The sequence below is a fragment of the Gossypium hirsutum genome, chromosome A09 (genome assembly GCF_007990345.1).
Source record: "Gossypium hirsutum isolate 1008001.06 chromosome A09, Gossypium_hirsutum_v2.1, whole genome shotgun sequence".
In the NCBI taxonomy this organism is placed as follows: Eukaryota; Viridiplantae; Streptophyta; class Magnoliopsida; order Malvales; family Malvaceae; genus Gossypium; species Gossypium hirsutum.
In genome coordinates, this window is record NC_053432.1 from 66,148,042 (window position 1) to 66,164,625 (window position 16,584).

Genomic DNA, 16,584 nt, shown 5'->3' on the forward strand with positions numbered 1-16,584 from the left:
TTCTTCTATCGAAATACTGGATTTATAGACTTCCACTTTAGACCCATTGTCTCCCAACCACACTAATTTTCAGGCCCATAATTCATCTTACTCATCAAATCAAATCAAATATATCTTATAATGATAAAAAAATTATTTTAACTCTTTATTTAATTATTTTTTATCTTTTTCCTCTTGAATTTTCTTTGCTTATTAAATAATCCAAAAAATTGGATGGAAAAAAGTTAATACCTATTACCTTTGCTTGTATAGAATATACGTGCACGTCACGCTAGCAATTAAATATTTTTTTAAATTTAAAAAAATAATAAAATTATAATATTACAAACAAATTTTTTTGAATTTTTTTTTAAAAATTGATTAATTATTGATGCGACGTACACATAGACTGTCACGTGGATGCCACATCATCAAAGTTAACATACGTTAACTTTTATATCCATTTTTGAGTGATTTGACAAACAACACAAATTTAAAAACTAAAAAAAGTAAAAACATTAAATGAAAAACTAAAACATTTTTTTGTAAAGTTGAAGGGCCAAATAAATTATTATATTTTATTTTAATAGATTGAAGAGTTAAATTTTAAACTTAAACTTTGATGTTTATTAAAGTGTTAATGAATACTCAACTAATTAAATCAATTCATATCAACAACTGTTAAGTTATATATAAAAAGAGAGAGGGTGAAGTTGAGAATAATAAAAGAGGTTGTAGATAATTGACCTATTAAAATCTCTTATTAAATTGGTGTTACATAAAATTTAAGGTTTCTCTAACTCATAAATATTTGGTCAAACTTCAATTACTAGAGATAAGTAGAGAAGTTAGAGGGGCGAGTTTCGTGGGGTCTCATCCCACTTCACACCCAATTTGGTGAGGACGGGTATAGATCTCGTTGGTGGTGGGGCGGAAATGAGGACAAAAGTTAGACCCGTTGTCAGTGGTGGGGCAAGTGTGGGTATGATCTTGTACCTGCCCCATCTCTGCCCGCCCCACATAATATAATAAGCATATTTAAAAAATAAATTTTTATAAAAATTTAATTTAATAATTATCTTAATAGTATTTTATTAATTTAATAGTATTTAATTTTTATACTTGTGTTACATTTGAAGACATTTATGATGTATTTGAGACATTGTTTATATTTGGATATTATGTAAGTATTTTGTTTTCTAAATTTTTTAAACTCGTCTTGAAGTTATATTTTATTTTCCAATTAAAAGGTCGCAACAACTTTTTTTTAACGGTGACTGTTGGAATAATGTCACATATGTGGTGGGAGTCCAGAGTACGAGTTTTGCATACTTTTCTCATAAAAAAAATTAGTTTATATTTATTTAATTGATACTTAAAAATATATCATATGAAGTGGGCCGTAGGGCAAGTATAGCGAGGACTAGGTGGGTCTGGGGACCCATGTGGGTGGTGGGGCAGGGATGGTTTTAGTCTTGTGGATCATGGGACCGAGATGGCTTTGGGTTTTGTACCTGTAGTAGGTTGCGGGGTGGGGATGGGTGCGAGGGGAGCCCTCTCAATTGATATCCCTAGTGATAAGTGTATTTTTTTACATCTATATTGATTTTAAAAAATCTTATTAAATTGGTGTCATAAGTTAATCGAACATTTAGTTGGAAATTTTTTTAATAAAACTAAAATTTTAAAAATAACAAATTTATTACTTCAGAAAACAACATATTTATTATGGGAGTATTTGATGCACTTGCAGTGCATCAATCCCATATACCATCGATTAATAATAACATGACATCCCATCATAAAATAAAATAAAAAAATAGCGGAAGACTTATAAATAAATACTAATAACTTTATTAGAGATAATTATATAATGATTAACTGTAAACAAATACTAAAACTTTAAACCCTATACACTATACTCGAGACCTTAGACCCTAAACCTTACTTAAGATCTTAAATCCAAATGTTATAAATATTTATTTATAATTATCACATTTAATGTTTAATAATATTTAAATAAAATTTTTAAAATTTATTTACAAGTCCTTTATATTTCTTAAATATGTCATGTTATTAATTGTTGATGATAAATGAAACTTATGCACTACAGTGCATCAAATATTATTCCTTTTATTATAATAGTATTATTATATAAATTTTGAAAAGGATAAATAGTTGACTACATTTTTATTGACAAACAACCCATAGTTAAACAATGGGTAAATATAATAAATATCAAGTAAAATTTGAAGCTTATTTAAAATTTACATTAATGTAAAACTAGAGTAATTGAAAATATTTTAAAAAAATTATATGGTTAATATATGAATAATATTGTTATTAAATTTATCAATATAATTGTACTTAATATTCATGTAAAATTTTAAATTGATTTGATATTTTTATTATATCTATCGAAAATAATATCTATATTAAAATATATTTGAATGATTAAAACTTTTTATATAAAACAAATAACTAAAAAATTTTAATTTACTCCAAACTTGCACCAATATGATTTTATAAGTTAAGTTTCCTTAAATTCCTAAATCTATTTGTTTTGCAGAAATGCAATAAATGAGAATAAGGAACAACCTTTTTGGCTGTAGTTTAAAAACAAGTAGAAAAATATTGATGGTACAATAAGAGAAATATTATATTTACTGTTTGATTAATACCAAATGGTAGCAAAGGGATATATAATAAAACACAAACAGGGACCTGATAGAATCATGGGATTTTTGCAAGCTATATATATGTAGTCTGTGAATGTCTATGCTATCATTGGAGACTTTTTTTGGGTTAATTTTTTTTATGTTTGAAAACTGACGTAACATGCAAACTTCTTATTGGGCCCAAAGCTTTTAGTTTGAGTGTGACAAATGAGCAAGCAGCTTAGGATCCTTTTTTTTTTTAAAAAAAAGTTAATATTTAAGAAAATACCCTTCCCATGGCGCATGGGTTAAGAAGAGGGATATTTTGCTCAAACGTAGTTGGGAAGAAAGAGTGGAATATTAAAAAGAAAAGAAAAAGCAGAGTGGGGACATAATGTTTAAATAGGAACAAACTTGGCACATGCCTTTTCCCAACTCTAATAAAGCACTGCCCATTCATGCTTGCCACATGAATCCCAGAGCCATCAATCAATGGTTTCAAGGAATTATTGCAGTGAGAGACGATATATTGACCGGAGGTGGCTGACAAAATCAAGTTGAAATTTTATTAACTGTCATTCACATTTGACACCATGCGTATTACTTTTACAGTTTGTAATATGATACAAAAGGAGACATCACCACCTCCATGTGAAACATAATAACTTATTGTATTGTGTAAATCGCCTTTAAAGAAAATGACCCAAAAGAAAGCCAGTTACAATGCATCTTTGTTGCATCAATCAAGGCAATTTCTAGAACAAAAGTCTCATCAAATGTTTGATCAATGTTTGAAAATTGACTCCTCAACTTAAGAAATAATGAAGAAATACCAAAGCAGTACCCCTCTATCTACACCACCATGTAAGGACATGTCCATAGCTCAATAACATCAAAGTCGTATTACTTAAGCTACATACAACATTCCAACTGGAACACATCGTTGGCAACAAAATGGGGCTCATCGACCGTCTGCAGATGTGAAGGAGTGGGCAAATCCGGAAGGTTTTGCTGGAATGCTTCCTTTGCTATCATCCAGACTTGTATAGCTCAATCCTTGGCTTTCTGCTGCCTGCCAAACCTTCAACATCTGGGAAAGTGGCTGGCTGTAATCAATGCCGGAATAACACTCAGATTCATCATCAATTGGCTTCCACTTCTCAACTAGGGGTGCTAGAACATTCACTACATGGCCCATGTCTGGCCGATGATAAGGCTCCCTTGCAGTGCAGTGACCAGCTAGTTCAGCTACTGTGGAAATGCTCTCATAAGTTTCTTCATCCACTTCAAGTGCCGGATCAATTGCAACCATAAGCTTCTCCTTGCTAGATTTGATTCGCCAAAACCACTCAGCCAAATAACGGCTTTCCTCCGACCGCTCCTCATCGAGTGCTGTTAATCCAGTCAAAAGTTCCATCAATACCACGCCATAGCTGAAGACATCAACTTTAGTAGTGATTTTCCCCATTACTGCAACCAAGAGAACTCGATTTATTAAGATGTACTAACACATATTGTAAAAAATTGTTCTCATCTGTGTAATAACAGGAAGCTAAAGTTCACAATGACTGGGTTTTCAATTGTTAATCACTTTGTGAAGCATATTCAGGAAACATAAATGAACTCAATGTTTCTAGTTGTATGTGCTGGTTAAACAGAACCAAAGTAGACCAAACATTTTGCACGATAAAAGACAACATACAATAAGTTTAACGATCATCTAGATTCAAACCAAGCATAAATATGAGCTAAAATGCAAATCACAATAAACGATCCACAGGAGATAAAATTAGATTACTCACCAGCATATTCAGGTGCTAGGTATCCAAATGTGCCAGCGAGCCTAGTTGCCACAGACTTCTCTCCATCAGGTGCAAGTTTCACCAACCCGAAATCTGAAACTTTTGCCCGAAAGTCATCATCTAGAAGAATGTTGGAAGACTTGAGATCTCTGTGTATAAAAGTTTCCCGCGCCAAGTTATGTAGGTACTCCATTCCTCTAGCAACATCCAGTGCAATACTAAGCCTCCTCCTCCAAGATAATGGTTCCAATTTCAGGGTCTTCCAATGGAACAGATGCTTGCTTAGAGCACCCTGAGACATATACTCGTAGACAAGAAGCCTTTCATTACCTTCAATGGAATACCCCAAGAGAGAGACCAGATGTCGATGCCGGACCTTAGAAAGAACGGCAATTTCGGACTGAAATTCATCCAATGCCTTACTGCTTATGACCCCAGTCTCCATCCTCTTAACTGCTAGTTTTGTTCCATCATCCAGTTCACCCATGTAAACAGTTCCAAACCCACCACGGCCAAGCTCATTTTCATGGGAAAAATCCTTGGTCCCTTTGCGAAGTACTTGAACAGATATGACCAAGTTTCCAGACTCAATGACATGAGAGCTTTGTGTTGCACTGCTATTACTGCTGCCAGAGCTTGTTGCAGTTTTACTAAATAAGCTCCTGGTGGTGTTATTAGAAACAGATATCTTAACCGAGTTTTCAGGATCTGACGGGTCTTTAGGATGAACCACTATGGAACTAGGAGCCTCAGAAGCTCTTTTTCTCTTCTTACTCCAGAAAATAGAAAACAGAACCACTAGAAGAATTGAGATGGCAATAGCTGCACTTCCAGCAACAATTACCACCTGGAACCTTTGGAAAAGGTTCGGTTGGGACTCACCTTGATTCATAGTAGTAGTAGATGAATTAGAATTCTTCTCTCTATTTGGGAAAGGTGATCTGCTAGATGGAGGTGACTCTGTACCACCTGATTGACCACTTGGTGGAGCTTCTGAACTTGCAGGAGGTGGACTGCTAGTAGGGGAAGAAGACCCTCTTGTATGATTGGCAAACAACAAAGGATTTCCTTCGATGACAACCTTCACATTGTCAAGGAATTCGGGTAATGGAGGCTCAAGATTGTTTCCACTTAAATCTAAAGTTCTCAGAGTTTTTAGTTCAGTGAAGTTTTCAGGAACAGTGCCATGTATACTATTTCCCCCAAGCCTAATTTCAATCAATGATTCTAACTTTGCAACTGAAGGACTAAGTGTACCACTAAGATTATGTCTTGGCAAATTGATAATAGAAATCAGAGAATTCAGATTGCAACTCAATCCTATCCATGGTCCAGCACAAGGTTCATTACCAGACCATTGAGAAGCAAGGTTTACAGGATAATTCATACCGCTAAGGAAGTCCAAAAGTGCAGTAACATCTGGGGCACATGAAACCCCTGGTTCAGATTGACAAAATGAATTGGTAGCATAAGAAACATTACCAGCCTTAAACTTGGGTATCGGACCCATGAGCTGATTATTGTTCAAGACCAAGTTATCCAGCTCCATATTGGCCAAGCTCTCAGGGATCAAACCAACAAGCTGGTTCCTATTGAGATTGAGATCTTTCAAAGATGTCAAGTTCCCAATGTTCTCTGGGATTGTCCCAGTGAACTGATTCCCATGAAGCCAAAGCTGTGTCAAGGACACCATATTGGTAACCACATCAATCTTACCAGTCATCCCTTCACCATCTTGATCATTCAACCACAAAACCTGCATCAAAGACTCACCAAAACTCGCCGGAATCTCACCGGACAATCTGTTATAAGAGAGTTTGAGTGCTACAAGAGATGGCAACTTCCCTAGATAATCAGGCAATGGTCCAACCACATTGCAGTTAACCAAAGAAAGGTTTGCCAATTGAACTGAATTAGCCAATTCCTTAGGAATAGACCATCCAGTAGTCTTATTAAAGGGATTATAATCCAAAGCCAAGACACGCACACTGCCAAGTCCATCAAAAAAATCAGCAGGAATCGTATCCAATTCATTGTTATCCAAGTAAGCAAACTCCAACTCTGATAAACCACTAAAGGTTGGTAATTTACCATTGAAGTGATTCTTTTGAAGCCCCAAATTAAAGAGCTTTGTGAGCTGGTTGAGGTTTTGAGGCAGAGGTCCTTTGAGACCAAGATTTTGGACCTGAATTTGGGTCACTCTATCACCAGAACAGAAAACATGAGGCCAAGAAGGAGGACCGCAAGGGTCATCTCCATTTTCAGGCCACATAAGTAGCTCTGAATTATCCAACCCTTTCTTGAAATCGTACAAGATTTTCAAGTCATTGGGATCTGTAGCACAGTAAACTACTATAAACATGCACAAGAAAAAACCAATGTAGAACCTTGGGTGAACAAATCCCATGACAAAGGTTGGTCCTTCCCCAAGCAAAAAAATACAATAGGAAAGAATTTAACAGTCTCCAATGCAGTTATGACATTTCAAGAAGCCAAAACCAAGAATAAAAAACAAGACCAAGATTCATAATTGTGTATAAAAGGAAGAAAACACAGAACCTGGAAGTGATATGCTTTGGCCAAAACCAAGGAAAGAAAGGAAGACGAAGTTTTGTACAGAATGTTGACAAAAAAATCTCAGATTTGTACAAAAATGGTTTTTTTTTTTCTAGTGGAAGAAAGAGACAAGTGATTAAAGTGAAAGATTAAAAAGGAAAAGGTTATAGCATTGTTTTTCCTGAAATTTTTTAATTATTTATTCAACTTTTTCTTTTCTGTTAATTGAGATCATTTGAACCCTCAAAAGATGAGCAAAATTTAGTAGACTGCCCCTTTCCTTCATCTTTGGTGAAGTTGATTGATTTTGGCCTTGAAATGTGGCACGAGAATTAGAGAAGAAAAGACCAACAGGCAGCAACAAGTGACCGACAATGATTATGTATAAAAAACGCCATATAATATTTAAGGAGAATGGATTAATGAGACTGTGAATTTGTATCCATTATCGATTATTTACTGTCATCTCATTATATTGATAGATTAAATTTTATAAAAATTTATATACAGTTTAAATTGAAATTCAAATATCCCTTTTTTGTATTGCACATAATTTTATTGATTTTTTTTACCGTATCACTAGTCTTATTATCAAAGATCTCATGGGATTCATCAATCTAAAGTATGGGTTCATTCAATTTTTTATTTTCCTTATTTTTTGGGTTTTTATATTCATACCTTGCAATGGCTTTCAAATCTTTATAAATTATTTTCCATCGCCTGGTGATTTATTCTTCTTTGCATGATATCTGTTTCCTGGACTAATTGTTGTCCTTTGCTGAATAATTTTTAGTATATGTTTTGTTTCTTAATGCAATTAGTTTCAATTAAGATGATGCCAATTAATTTAAATCTTAAGTTGAATGGGTGAGAATTTTACATAAATGTGAGAAGATGTGATCCCTCTGTGTAGCAATTCTTGGAAATGTAAGATGATACCAATTAAGATCCAGTAGAAGAAAAGTTTAATTAGATGAAATAAACTATTGGTTTCATAGTTTGTTGTTCAAATGAGGAAGTGATTTCTAAGTTAATTCAGATCATTGAGAGGGATGACAGAGCAGATCAGTGAAATTATATACTTGATATCTTTGTATTTGGAGCTTGGGTTGTATTTTTCTGTGTTGCTGTTACGTTTTAATTTGTTAAATTTGTATGGAAATTGTGGTGGTCATTGGGTTGAAAAACGAAAAGGCCTTGCTTGACTACAAGGTTCAATGGGATTAGAGAGAAAGTGCCTTGGCTATGTTTGTGTTGAGGGAGTTTTCAGTTTATCATTTCACGTTTTTCCCGACGATTGATATGGCGGATGGGATGGCGAAAGTTGGTATTGATCGCTCCAATCATTTTGAGGTATGGTGGTGATTACTATGCCCTTGTTCTATTCTGTTCCTGTCTGGTTTCTTTATTTGTTTTTTGTTTTTTTTTTCTGTCTCTTTTGTCTTGTTTTTCGTGTGGTGTCTTTCGCTTATTTTACTTATTCTATTGGCGATCGTTGAACGTTTATTGTTCTGGTATACTATTCACAATGGCCTTCCTTTTATTAATAAACTTCTATTTGGATGAGAAAAAAAATGAAAAGCTTGATGAAAGAGCAATACTAAAAATGCATAGAGCAAAGGTTCAAGGAACCTGTGGCAAGCAAGGCCCTCTAGTGTCTCCAGGTTGAGGCTACTAATGTGGATTCCACCATCTCCCTAAATCAACTATGTTGATTCAAATCAATTCATTTATATATGTTCTTTTATTCAAGGAGACAAAATCATAAGTGTCGAAACTATTTTTTTGAAAGACGGGGTCGACTTGATTTTGGAAATGAAAACGAGAATGGGAGTCGCCACCAATCCTTTTTGATGAGGTGTGATCGGGTCACCTTGTAAAAGCGCTTGTTTTTAATAAATGATTTGATTTATTTAAACAACGATTTTGCTCCGTGAAAATAGAGAAAACGGGTTCGGGAGTCGGTTACATATGAGGAAGGATTAGCACCCTCATAATGCCTAAAATTGGTACCAAATTGATTAATTAATGTCTTAATGTCTAAGATTTTAAAATATTTTGAAATATGGTTCGTTTTTAAAACATTTGTGTGGTTCAAGTTGGTTGTCAAAATTCTCTTGTTTCGAAGGTATATAGCATCACATCCAGCACGATTGGACACGATTCTTCATACCTTTGGAAATACGATTGATTTTTTATCCCCGAAGGCTTGCACGTTGAAAATTACAAAAGGATGTCCCATGATTTAGTCTAATGAAGAATCGAAACTCAGCAGGGTAGGGCACGATTTTTCGAATTTCTAAACATTGAATATTGCCTTATCTTAGAATTTAGAAAACACAAGTGAAATTCTAAAGGAATATTCGATTATTTTGAACAAACGGGAAATCGAAACCCAGCACGATAGGGCACGATTCCCCGAATTTCCAAACATCAAACATTGCCTTCGTTTTATAAAATCAACTCAAGATACATTAATTTGACTTGAAATAAAGTGGAATCATTGATTTTGGATTAATAAGTTGAAAACTACAATGCGACAATTGCGAATGAAAGACGAATAAACATGAAAAAATATACATGGATAGCGAACTCTATTAATGAATGAAAATAGTATAAAAAAACAAAAAAAAAAACAAATCAGAATAAAACTATAATAAGTTGTCAAACATAGATAAATAAAATTAAGATAGCAACACAAAAGACTAATGGACACTATGAAGCAATAATATATGAAATAATATGAAAACAAAAAACATATAACATACAAAACAACATGGAACTAGGAACCAATATGATACAAAATAATTTAAAAACTATATGAGGAATTAGAAAAGAATAACACATGCTAGAATTTGAAATAATATACATATATAAAATAAAAACTAATAATACATGAACGATTATTAAAATAGATGTTACGAGAGAGGGAGTTTGGGTCAAATAATATACAAAATATTTTAAAAAACAAAATATGTCTATTTAAAGTTGATAATATATATACAATAAAAAACTTAATATAAATAATATATAAAAGGGATAATAATATATGAAAGAGTTTTAAATAACAAAAGTATAAAATAAATTTTTTTAAGAAGTAAACTATATACATAATAGATTTGAAAGGAAATATATATATATATAAAAGAAAATACATATAAAACAACATGAAATCAATAATATATAATAAAAACAATTTTAATATAAACTATATTGTAGGCCAATTTTGGGCCTATTTACATTACATAAGCCCATTTACATTAAACCCCAGGACCCAAATATCTAACCTAAACCTGAATGGCCCACTACAACCCGTTCCAACCTAATACCCATCTAAATTAACCCACATAAAACCCCAATACCCACAACCCATTACAAACCAAACCCAATACAGCAAGCCCAATATCATTAACCCCAACTTCCCGAAACCCTAGCCCCATTTTCGGCTCCCACTTGCCTCTGCCACCACCTGCCCACTGCAACCCCATCTCCTAGCGCCACCTGCCCCGTAGTCATCTCCACCGTTCACCCACCACTTGCAAAGCAAACAGAGCACGTAATAGCAACCAAAAAGAGAAACAGACAGTGTAACAAATCAGATATAAAAACCGAATGGAAACCATAGCAAAAGGGGGCCTTCTTTTTTAGTGTTTTTATTTTTTTTCGAATATTCAGGAAGAAATCAATACATAAGTTAGATTTCAATACATACAAAAGCGGTGATTCGAACACCCAAAATCGGAGAATCGAACAAACGAAAATATCAAACATCAAGAACCAAGGTGATTGCCTTTTTTTTCGAATCGATTTTTTTCTTCATCATTGATAATACTCTAAAATGACGTATTTTTATATATTAATCATGTGTTTATTTTGAGCTTGAGCCTACTAATTTGAGCTATTTATGTCTTTTTATCTTTTAGGGACTAAATTGGAGGCGAAAAGTAAATTCAAGGGAAAAAGCGTCAATTTGGAGATCAAATGGGCCAATATGCAACGTGGGACAAATATGGTGCCAAAAGTGCGAACATGGAAGGCACAAGGACTTAAAAGCAAATAGAAGAGATTTTATTTTGGAAGACTCTATTTTATTTTATTCTATTAGGATAATTAATATTAAGATAATTATTAGGATTATTCAAATTTAGGATTTTATTTTAATTATCTTTGTTTATATTTAATTAAATGTATTTATCTTTTTAGAATTTAAGTTTAATTAGACTATCTCCCTAGCACTATAAATAGGGGGTGAAGTGATTCTATTTGGGGGCATCTTTTTCTGTAAACACTCTCCCCCAAAAGTCTTTTGTTCTTTCATATTTCTTTTCAATAAAATTTCTTTTTCCATATTTTTATTTATGTGCTTTACCTCCATTATCATGAGTCACTAAAAAACCCTCCTAGCCAAAAGTTGTCAATATTTCCCCAAAAAGGGTCTTGAGGCCTAGAATCCGTACTTAGCCTTCTCGCCAAGTATTCATCGTTTCTCCGCACTACGGGCTGACGCTTCCGTCCATGGCCCTTAAGAAGTAAGCTTTTCAGCATATGCAAAGGCGGCCGCTTTGTATGTTTTGGAAGGACTGCATAGTCGGTTCGTTAACTTACTGCGTCAGAGGTTGGCAAGCCAAAGAGACAAAATGGCGTGTGATTCACCATTGAGAAGCGTTGATCTAGCATAGATTACTGGCTAGAGTCAGGTTCCCTAAAAATCGTAAATCTAATCTTTGGAGCTGGTGGTCGTAGGCATCCTCTTCCACTATAACTGGCTTACTTGAGTCGAGAAGGATCATCCAAAAGCCAAGGATTGAGCCCAAGGAGGAATGAAACAACCGGAGGCTGGAACTTTCCCATAAGAATTTCTTTTCTCTTAAAACTCTCTTTATTATTTTTATTTTTTTCGTAATCATAATTTCAGTAAACTTTAAATTCTGTTTTTATTTTATTTTCGCTTTCAAAATCAATTCTTCAATTTTGTTTTTTATTTTTTTTCCAGGAACGCAGGTTTTCTTGGGCACGATTCTGCCTAGGATTTCGAGAGACAAGCATTCGTATAATCCGGTCCCTGAGGATTCGACCCTACTTCCCCTTTACTATTTCTTTTTCATTATTTTACAGGGAATAGGATATTTTTGGTGCTCTCAATGACCGCATCAATCATACTCTTAAACATATATAATAATATATATACATACATATATTCGAAAATAAGAAAAAACAAAAAAAAAATATAATTTTACCTTTTCCACGGTGGCCGGCGCCGGCGCCGACGACGGTCCGATGACCGGCCCATGACCGGATTCCCTCCCCCTCTCCCTCTTCTCTCCTTTTTTTTTTCTTCTTTCCCCGTTCAAATGATTTTTTTAAAATTTTTTGTCTTTTATAAGGACGAAAACGGTGCGTTTTGGTCCCCTTCCGTTTTAATGAAAAACGACGTCGTTTTGGCCCCGGGTCGGTCTACCCGACCCACTCCAGCTAGGATCCGCGTGTTTTTGCTCTTAGGGGCTATTTGCGCAATCGGTCCTTCTGTATTTTTGGCGTTTTAAATCAGGTTTATATTTATTTACAAATTGGCCCTGAAGTTTGTTATGATTCTCAAATTGATCCTCCGTGATGCGCATCGTTTTAAAGGTTTTTGAAAATTGCTCTTTTGGCCCCTCCAGGTTACGCGCATGTTGTAATTTCGTCCTTTTCTTTTATTTTTATTTCAAATCAGCCCTAAAACTTTGGTTTTTATTCAATTTTAGTCCTTTTAGTTTATTTTCATTCCTTTACTATTAAATTAATTAATTTTGATATTATTATTATTATATTCACTATTATTTATTGTTATTGGTATTATTATTATTATTATTAATATATGTTTTATTATATACGTATGAACATACTTTTTTTACTACTTTACATTATTATATTTATTATTTATTTCTAACATATTATTATTTTATTTTCTTTATATCATCATTATATTTAATTTGTGTTTATATATTTTCTCTTTTTACTTTTATATTTACTATTTTCATTATATTTACTTATTATTATTATTAATTATGTATATATATTTTTAAATCCCATGTTATGTATAGACATTTCTAATATGTATTTCTTTAAATGATATTATTATATATATATTTTGGTACATATATATGTGTACTTATGTGAATATTCTTTTAGCTTGTGCTACATATATATATATATTATTCTATATTATGTATGTATATTTCTAATATTGTATTACGTTTTCATATATATATATATTATGTATATACTTTGGTATCATAATTATATATTTTTATACGATCTTATGTACATGTATTTACACGCATATATTTTCTTTTATATATTATGTATATACATTTTTTATATATATGTATATGTTTATACTATATTAGTTAGTTTTTATATTATCTTATGTGTACATTTTGAATACTACGCTATGTATGTATTCTAAATACTACATTTTATATATATTATGCATACCTCAATACTATTATTATGTAATATATATATGCCTATGTAGATGTAGTATTATTAGTATTTTTAATATTACATTTTCCGTCACCTTACATATTATTATATAACATATGTATATATATAATTCATTGTTTTCTTTCGTGTTTAATGTTATTATTATCGTGCATAATATCAAATACATCGTGAATACTTTATAGTTATTATTTTATCATCCGCTTCATATATTCGTAAATCGCCTTTTATTACTACATTGTTATAAGTTTCTATTGTTTTTGATAAAAAAATATTCTTATTCATGATTTAAATCAATTTCAATAAGTAAGGCAACTTACTGATTTAACATTAAGTCATTGATTTCATCGCTATGTTGGGTGAACATCAATCGACTCGTGTTAAAGATGGAACACTCTTCTAAAAAACCCGAAAAACTAAAAAATTCTCGTCTTTTCAATCAGATCACGATTAAATGTTATATTGAACTCGTATTTTTGAAAATCAAGACAACACGTGTTTAACAAGATACCAATTTTGGGCGTCGCGAGGGTGCAAACACCTTCCTCGCGCGTAACCGACTCCCGAACCCTACTTTTCCTCTGGCTTTTAACGTAGACCTAAACTCGGCCTTCTTTTCATTTAAAAAATGAATTTTCTTTCAAAAGAAGAATGATTTATTAGGTGTCCGATCACACCTAGAAAAAAGATCGGTGGCGACTCCCTATTTATTTTAAAATCAAACTTCATTTTTCAAGTTTTCACTAAATCGCCACAATTAGCGACCAAGCTAAAATTTTTACGTCGCTACAGCTGGCGACTTCGCTGGGGATCCATTCTTGAGAGTCGAGTCAGATTAAACACGTGTTGTCAAAATTTTTGAATTTCCTTGTTCAAATTAATATTTAGTTGTGGTTTTCAAATTTTGTTTTCAAAAAATCATGCATTCGCATCATGTTGTAAATATCCTTCTAACTTGTTTTATCTTATTGATTTTCAGCTCTGAGTTTTTTTTAGTTTTTGTAGTTTAGTTTTTAAATAAAACGTAAAGGTTTGTGACCTATAAAGTTTTTGTAGTTCATATATTATTTTGAACCAAGAGGTGAATATTGGGACCTCTATTTCAGGGGGCACCAAGCACAATTTGATTGCTTTGCTCCGCGAGTATAAAGATGTATTCGTATGGTCATATCAGGACATGCCTGGATTGGATGAAGATGTAGTGGTCCATAAGCTCCCATTAAAGCCAGAATGCAAACCCATTCAACAAAAGCTAATACGGATGAGACCTGAGATGTTGTTGAAAATAAAAGAGGAAGTCAAGAAACAATTTGATGCTGGCTTCCTACAAGCCTCCAAATATCCAGAATGGGTGGCTAACATAGTCCCAGTACCAAAGAAAGGCGGTAAAGTACGAATGTGTGTGGATTATCATGACCTGAATCGAGCAAGTCCTAAAGATAATTTTCCCTTACCACACATTGATACATTGGTGGATAACACAACAAAACATTCATTGTTTTCCTTCATGGATGGATTCTCAGGGTATAATCAGATCAAGATGGCCCCTGAGGATAGGAGAAAACTACCTTCGTAACAATGTGGGGAATATTCTGCTACAAGGTGATGCCATTTGGGTTAAAGAATGCCGGGGCAACATATTAGAGGGCTATGGTGACGTTATTTCATGACATGATGCATAAATAAATAGAGGCCTACGTCGACGATATGATTGCTAAATCCTGAGGGGAAGAAGAGCATGTAGTGAACCTCAAGAAGTTGTTCGGAAGGCTGAAAAAGTTTCAGCTAAAGCTTAATCCAGCCAAATGTACGTTTAGGGTTACCTCGGGAAAGTTACTAGGCGTCATTGTTAGTGAAAGAGGTATCGAGATTGATCCAGATAAAATAAAAGCCATTCAAGAGTTACCACCTCCGCCCACGCAAAAGGAATTCAGAGGATTTTTAGGGCGGTTAAACTATATCGCCCGATTTATCGTTCAACTTACCAACCAATGCAACCCAATATTTCGGCTTCTTCGAAAACATAACCCGGGAGAATGGAATGAGGAATGCCAGATGGCCTTTGATAAGATAAAACAATATTTGTCTAGTCCTCCAGTGCTAGTACCGCCAACTCCGGGAAGACCATTGATATTGTATTTGACTGTGTTCGAAAATTAAATTGGTAGCGTATTGGGGCAACACGACAAGTCAAGAAAGAAAGAAAAGGCGATCTACTACCTCAGCAAAAAGTTTACTGAATATGAGGTAAGGTATTCGTCCATTGAAAAATACTATTGCGCTCTGGTTTGGGTAGCTCAGAGACTCAGGCAATATATGTTGTATCATACGACATGGTTAATTTCAAAGCTGGATCCAATAAAGTACATGATGGAATCACTTGCACTCTCAGGAAGAATGGAATGATGGCAGGTCATACTATCAGAATACGATATTGTCTATGTGAGCCCAAAGTCGATAAAAGAAAGCGCAATAGCTGATTTCTTAGCAACTCGAACAATGGAAGAATACGAGCCATTGAGATTTGATTTCCCGGATGAAGACTTGATGTGCATTACGGAAAAAGAATGTGAGTCATCCAAAGAGAAGTCATGGAAGATGAGCTTTGATGGTGCATCAATGCATTGGGGCATGGGATTGGAGCAGTCTTAGTATCGCCAGAAGGGAACCATTACCCGTTCACTGCCAGGCTGAATTTCTTCTGTACCAACAACATAGCAGAATATGAGGCCTGTATCATAGGACTTCGTGCAGCTGTTGAACAAAACGTCAAAACTTTAGAGGTATATGGAGACTCAGCGTTGGTAATTTACCAAATCCGTGGAGATTGGGAAGTGAGGGATCCGAAATTGGTTAAATAAAGTGGTCTAGTGGCAGGACTGATCAAAGAATTCAAAGCAATAACTTTTAATTACTTTCCACAAGAGGAAAACCAATTGGCTGATGCCCTAGCTACTTTGGCTTCAATGTTCAAAGCGAATAGAGAAACAGAAATGATGCCTCTTCAAATGAGCATATATGAAGTCCCTGCACATTGTTTCAGTATTGAAAAAGAGCCAGACGGACGGCCATGGTTCCATGCTATATTAAAATATGTCAAGAACCAA

General features: G+C 33.8%; 1 protein-coding gene across 1 annotated transcript; it reads right to left on the reverse strand.

Moving 5' to 3' along the window:
- Window positions 1-3,288: 3,288 nt before the first annotated feature.
- Window positions 3,289-7,370, reverse strand: LOC107889206 (receptor-like kinase TMK3). Its single transcript, XM_016813562.2, has 2 exons — window positions 4,439-7,370; window positions 3,289-4,106 (listed from the first exon to the last, which is right to left on the reverse strand). Exons 1-2 carry the CDS (start codon window positions 6,843-6,845, stop codon window positions 3,598-3,600), a joined length of 2,916 nt encoding a protein of 971 aa, XP_016669051.2. The 5' UTR covers window positions 6,846-7,370; the 3' UTR covers window positions 3,289-3,597.
- Between the last annotated feature and the right edge of the window lie 9,214 nt (window positions 7,371-16,584).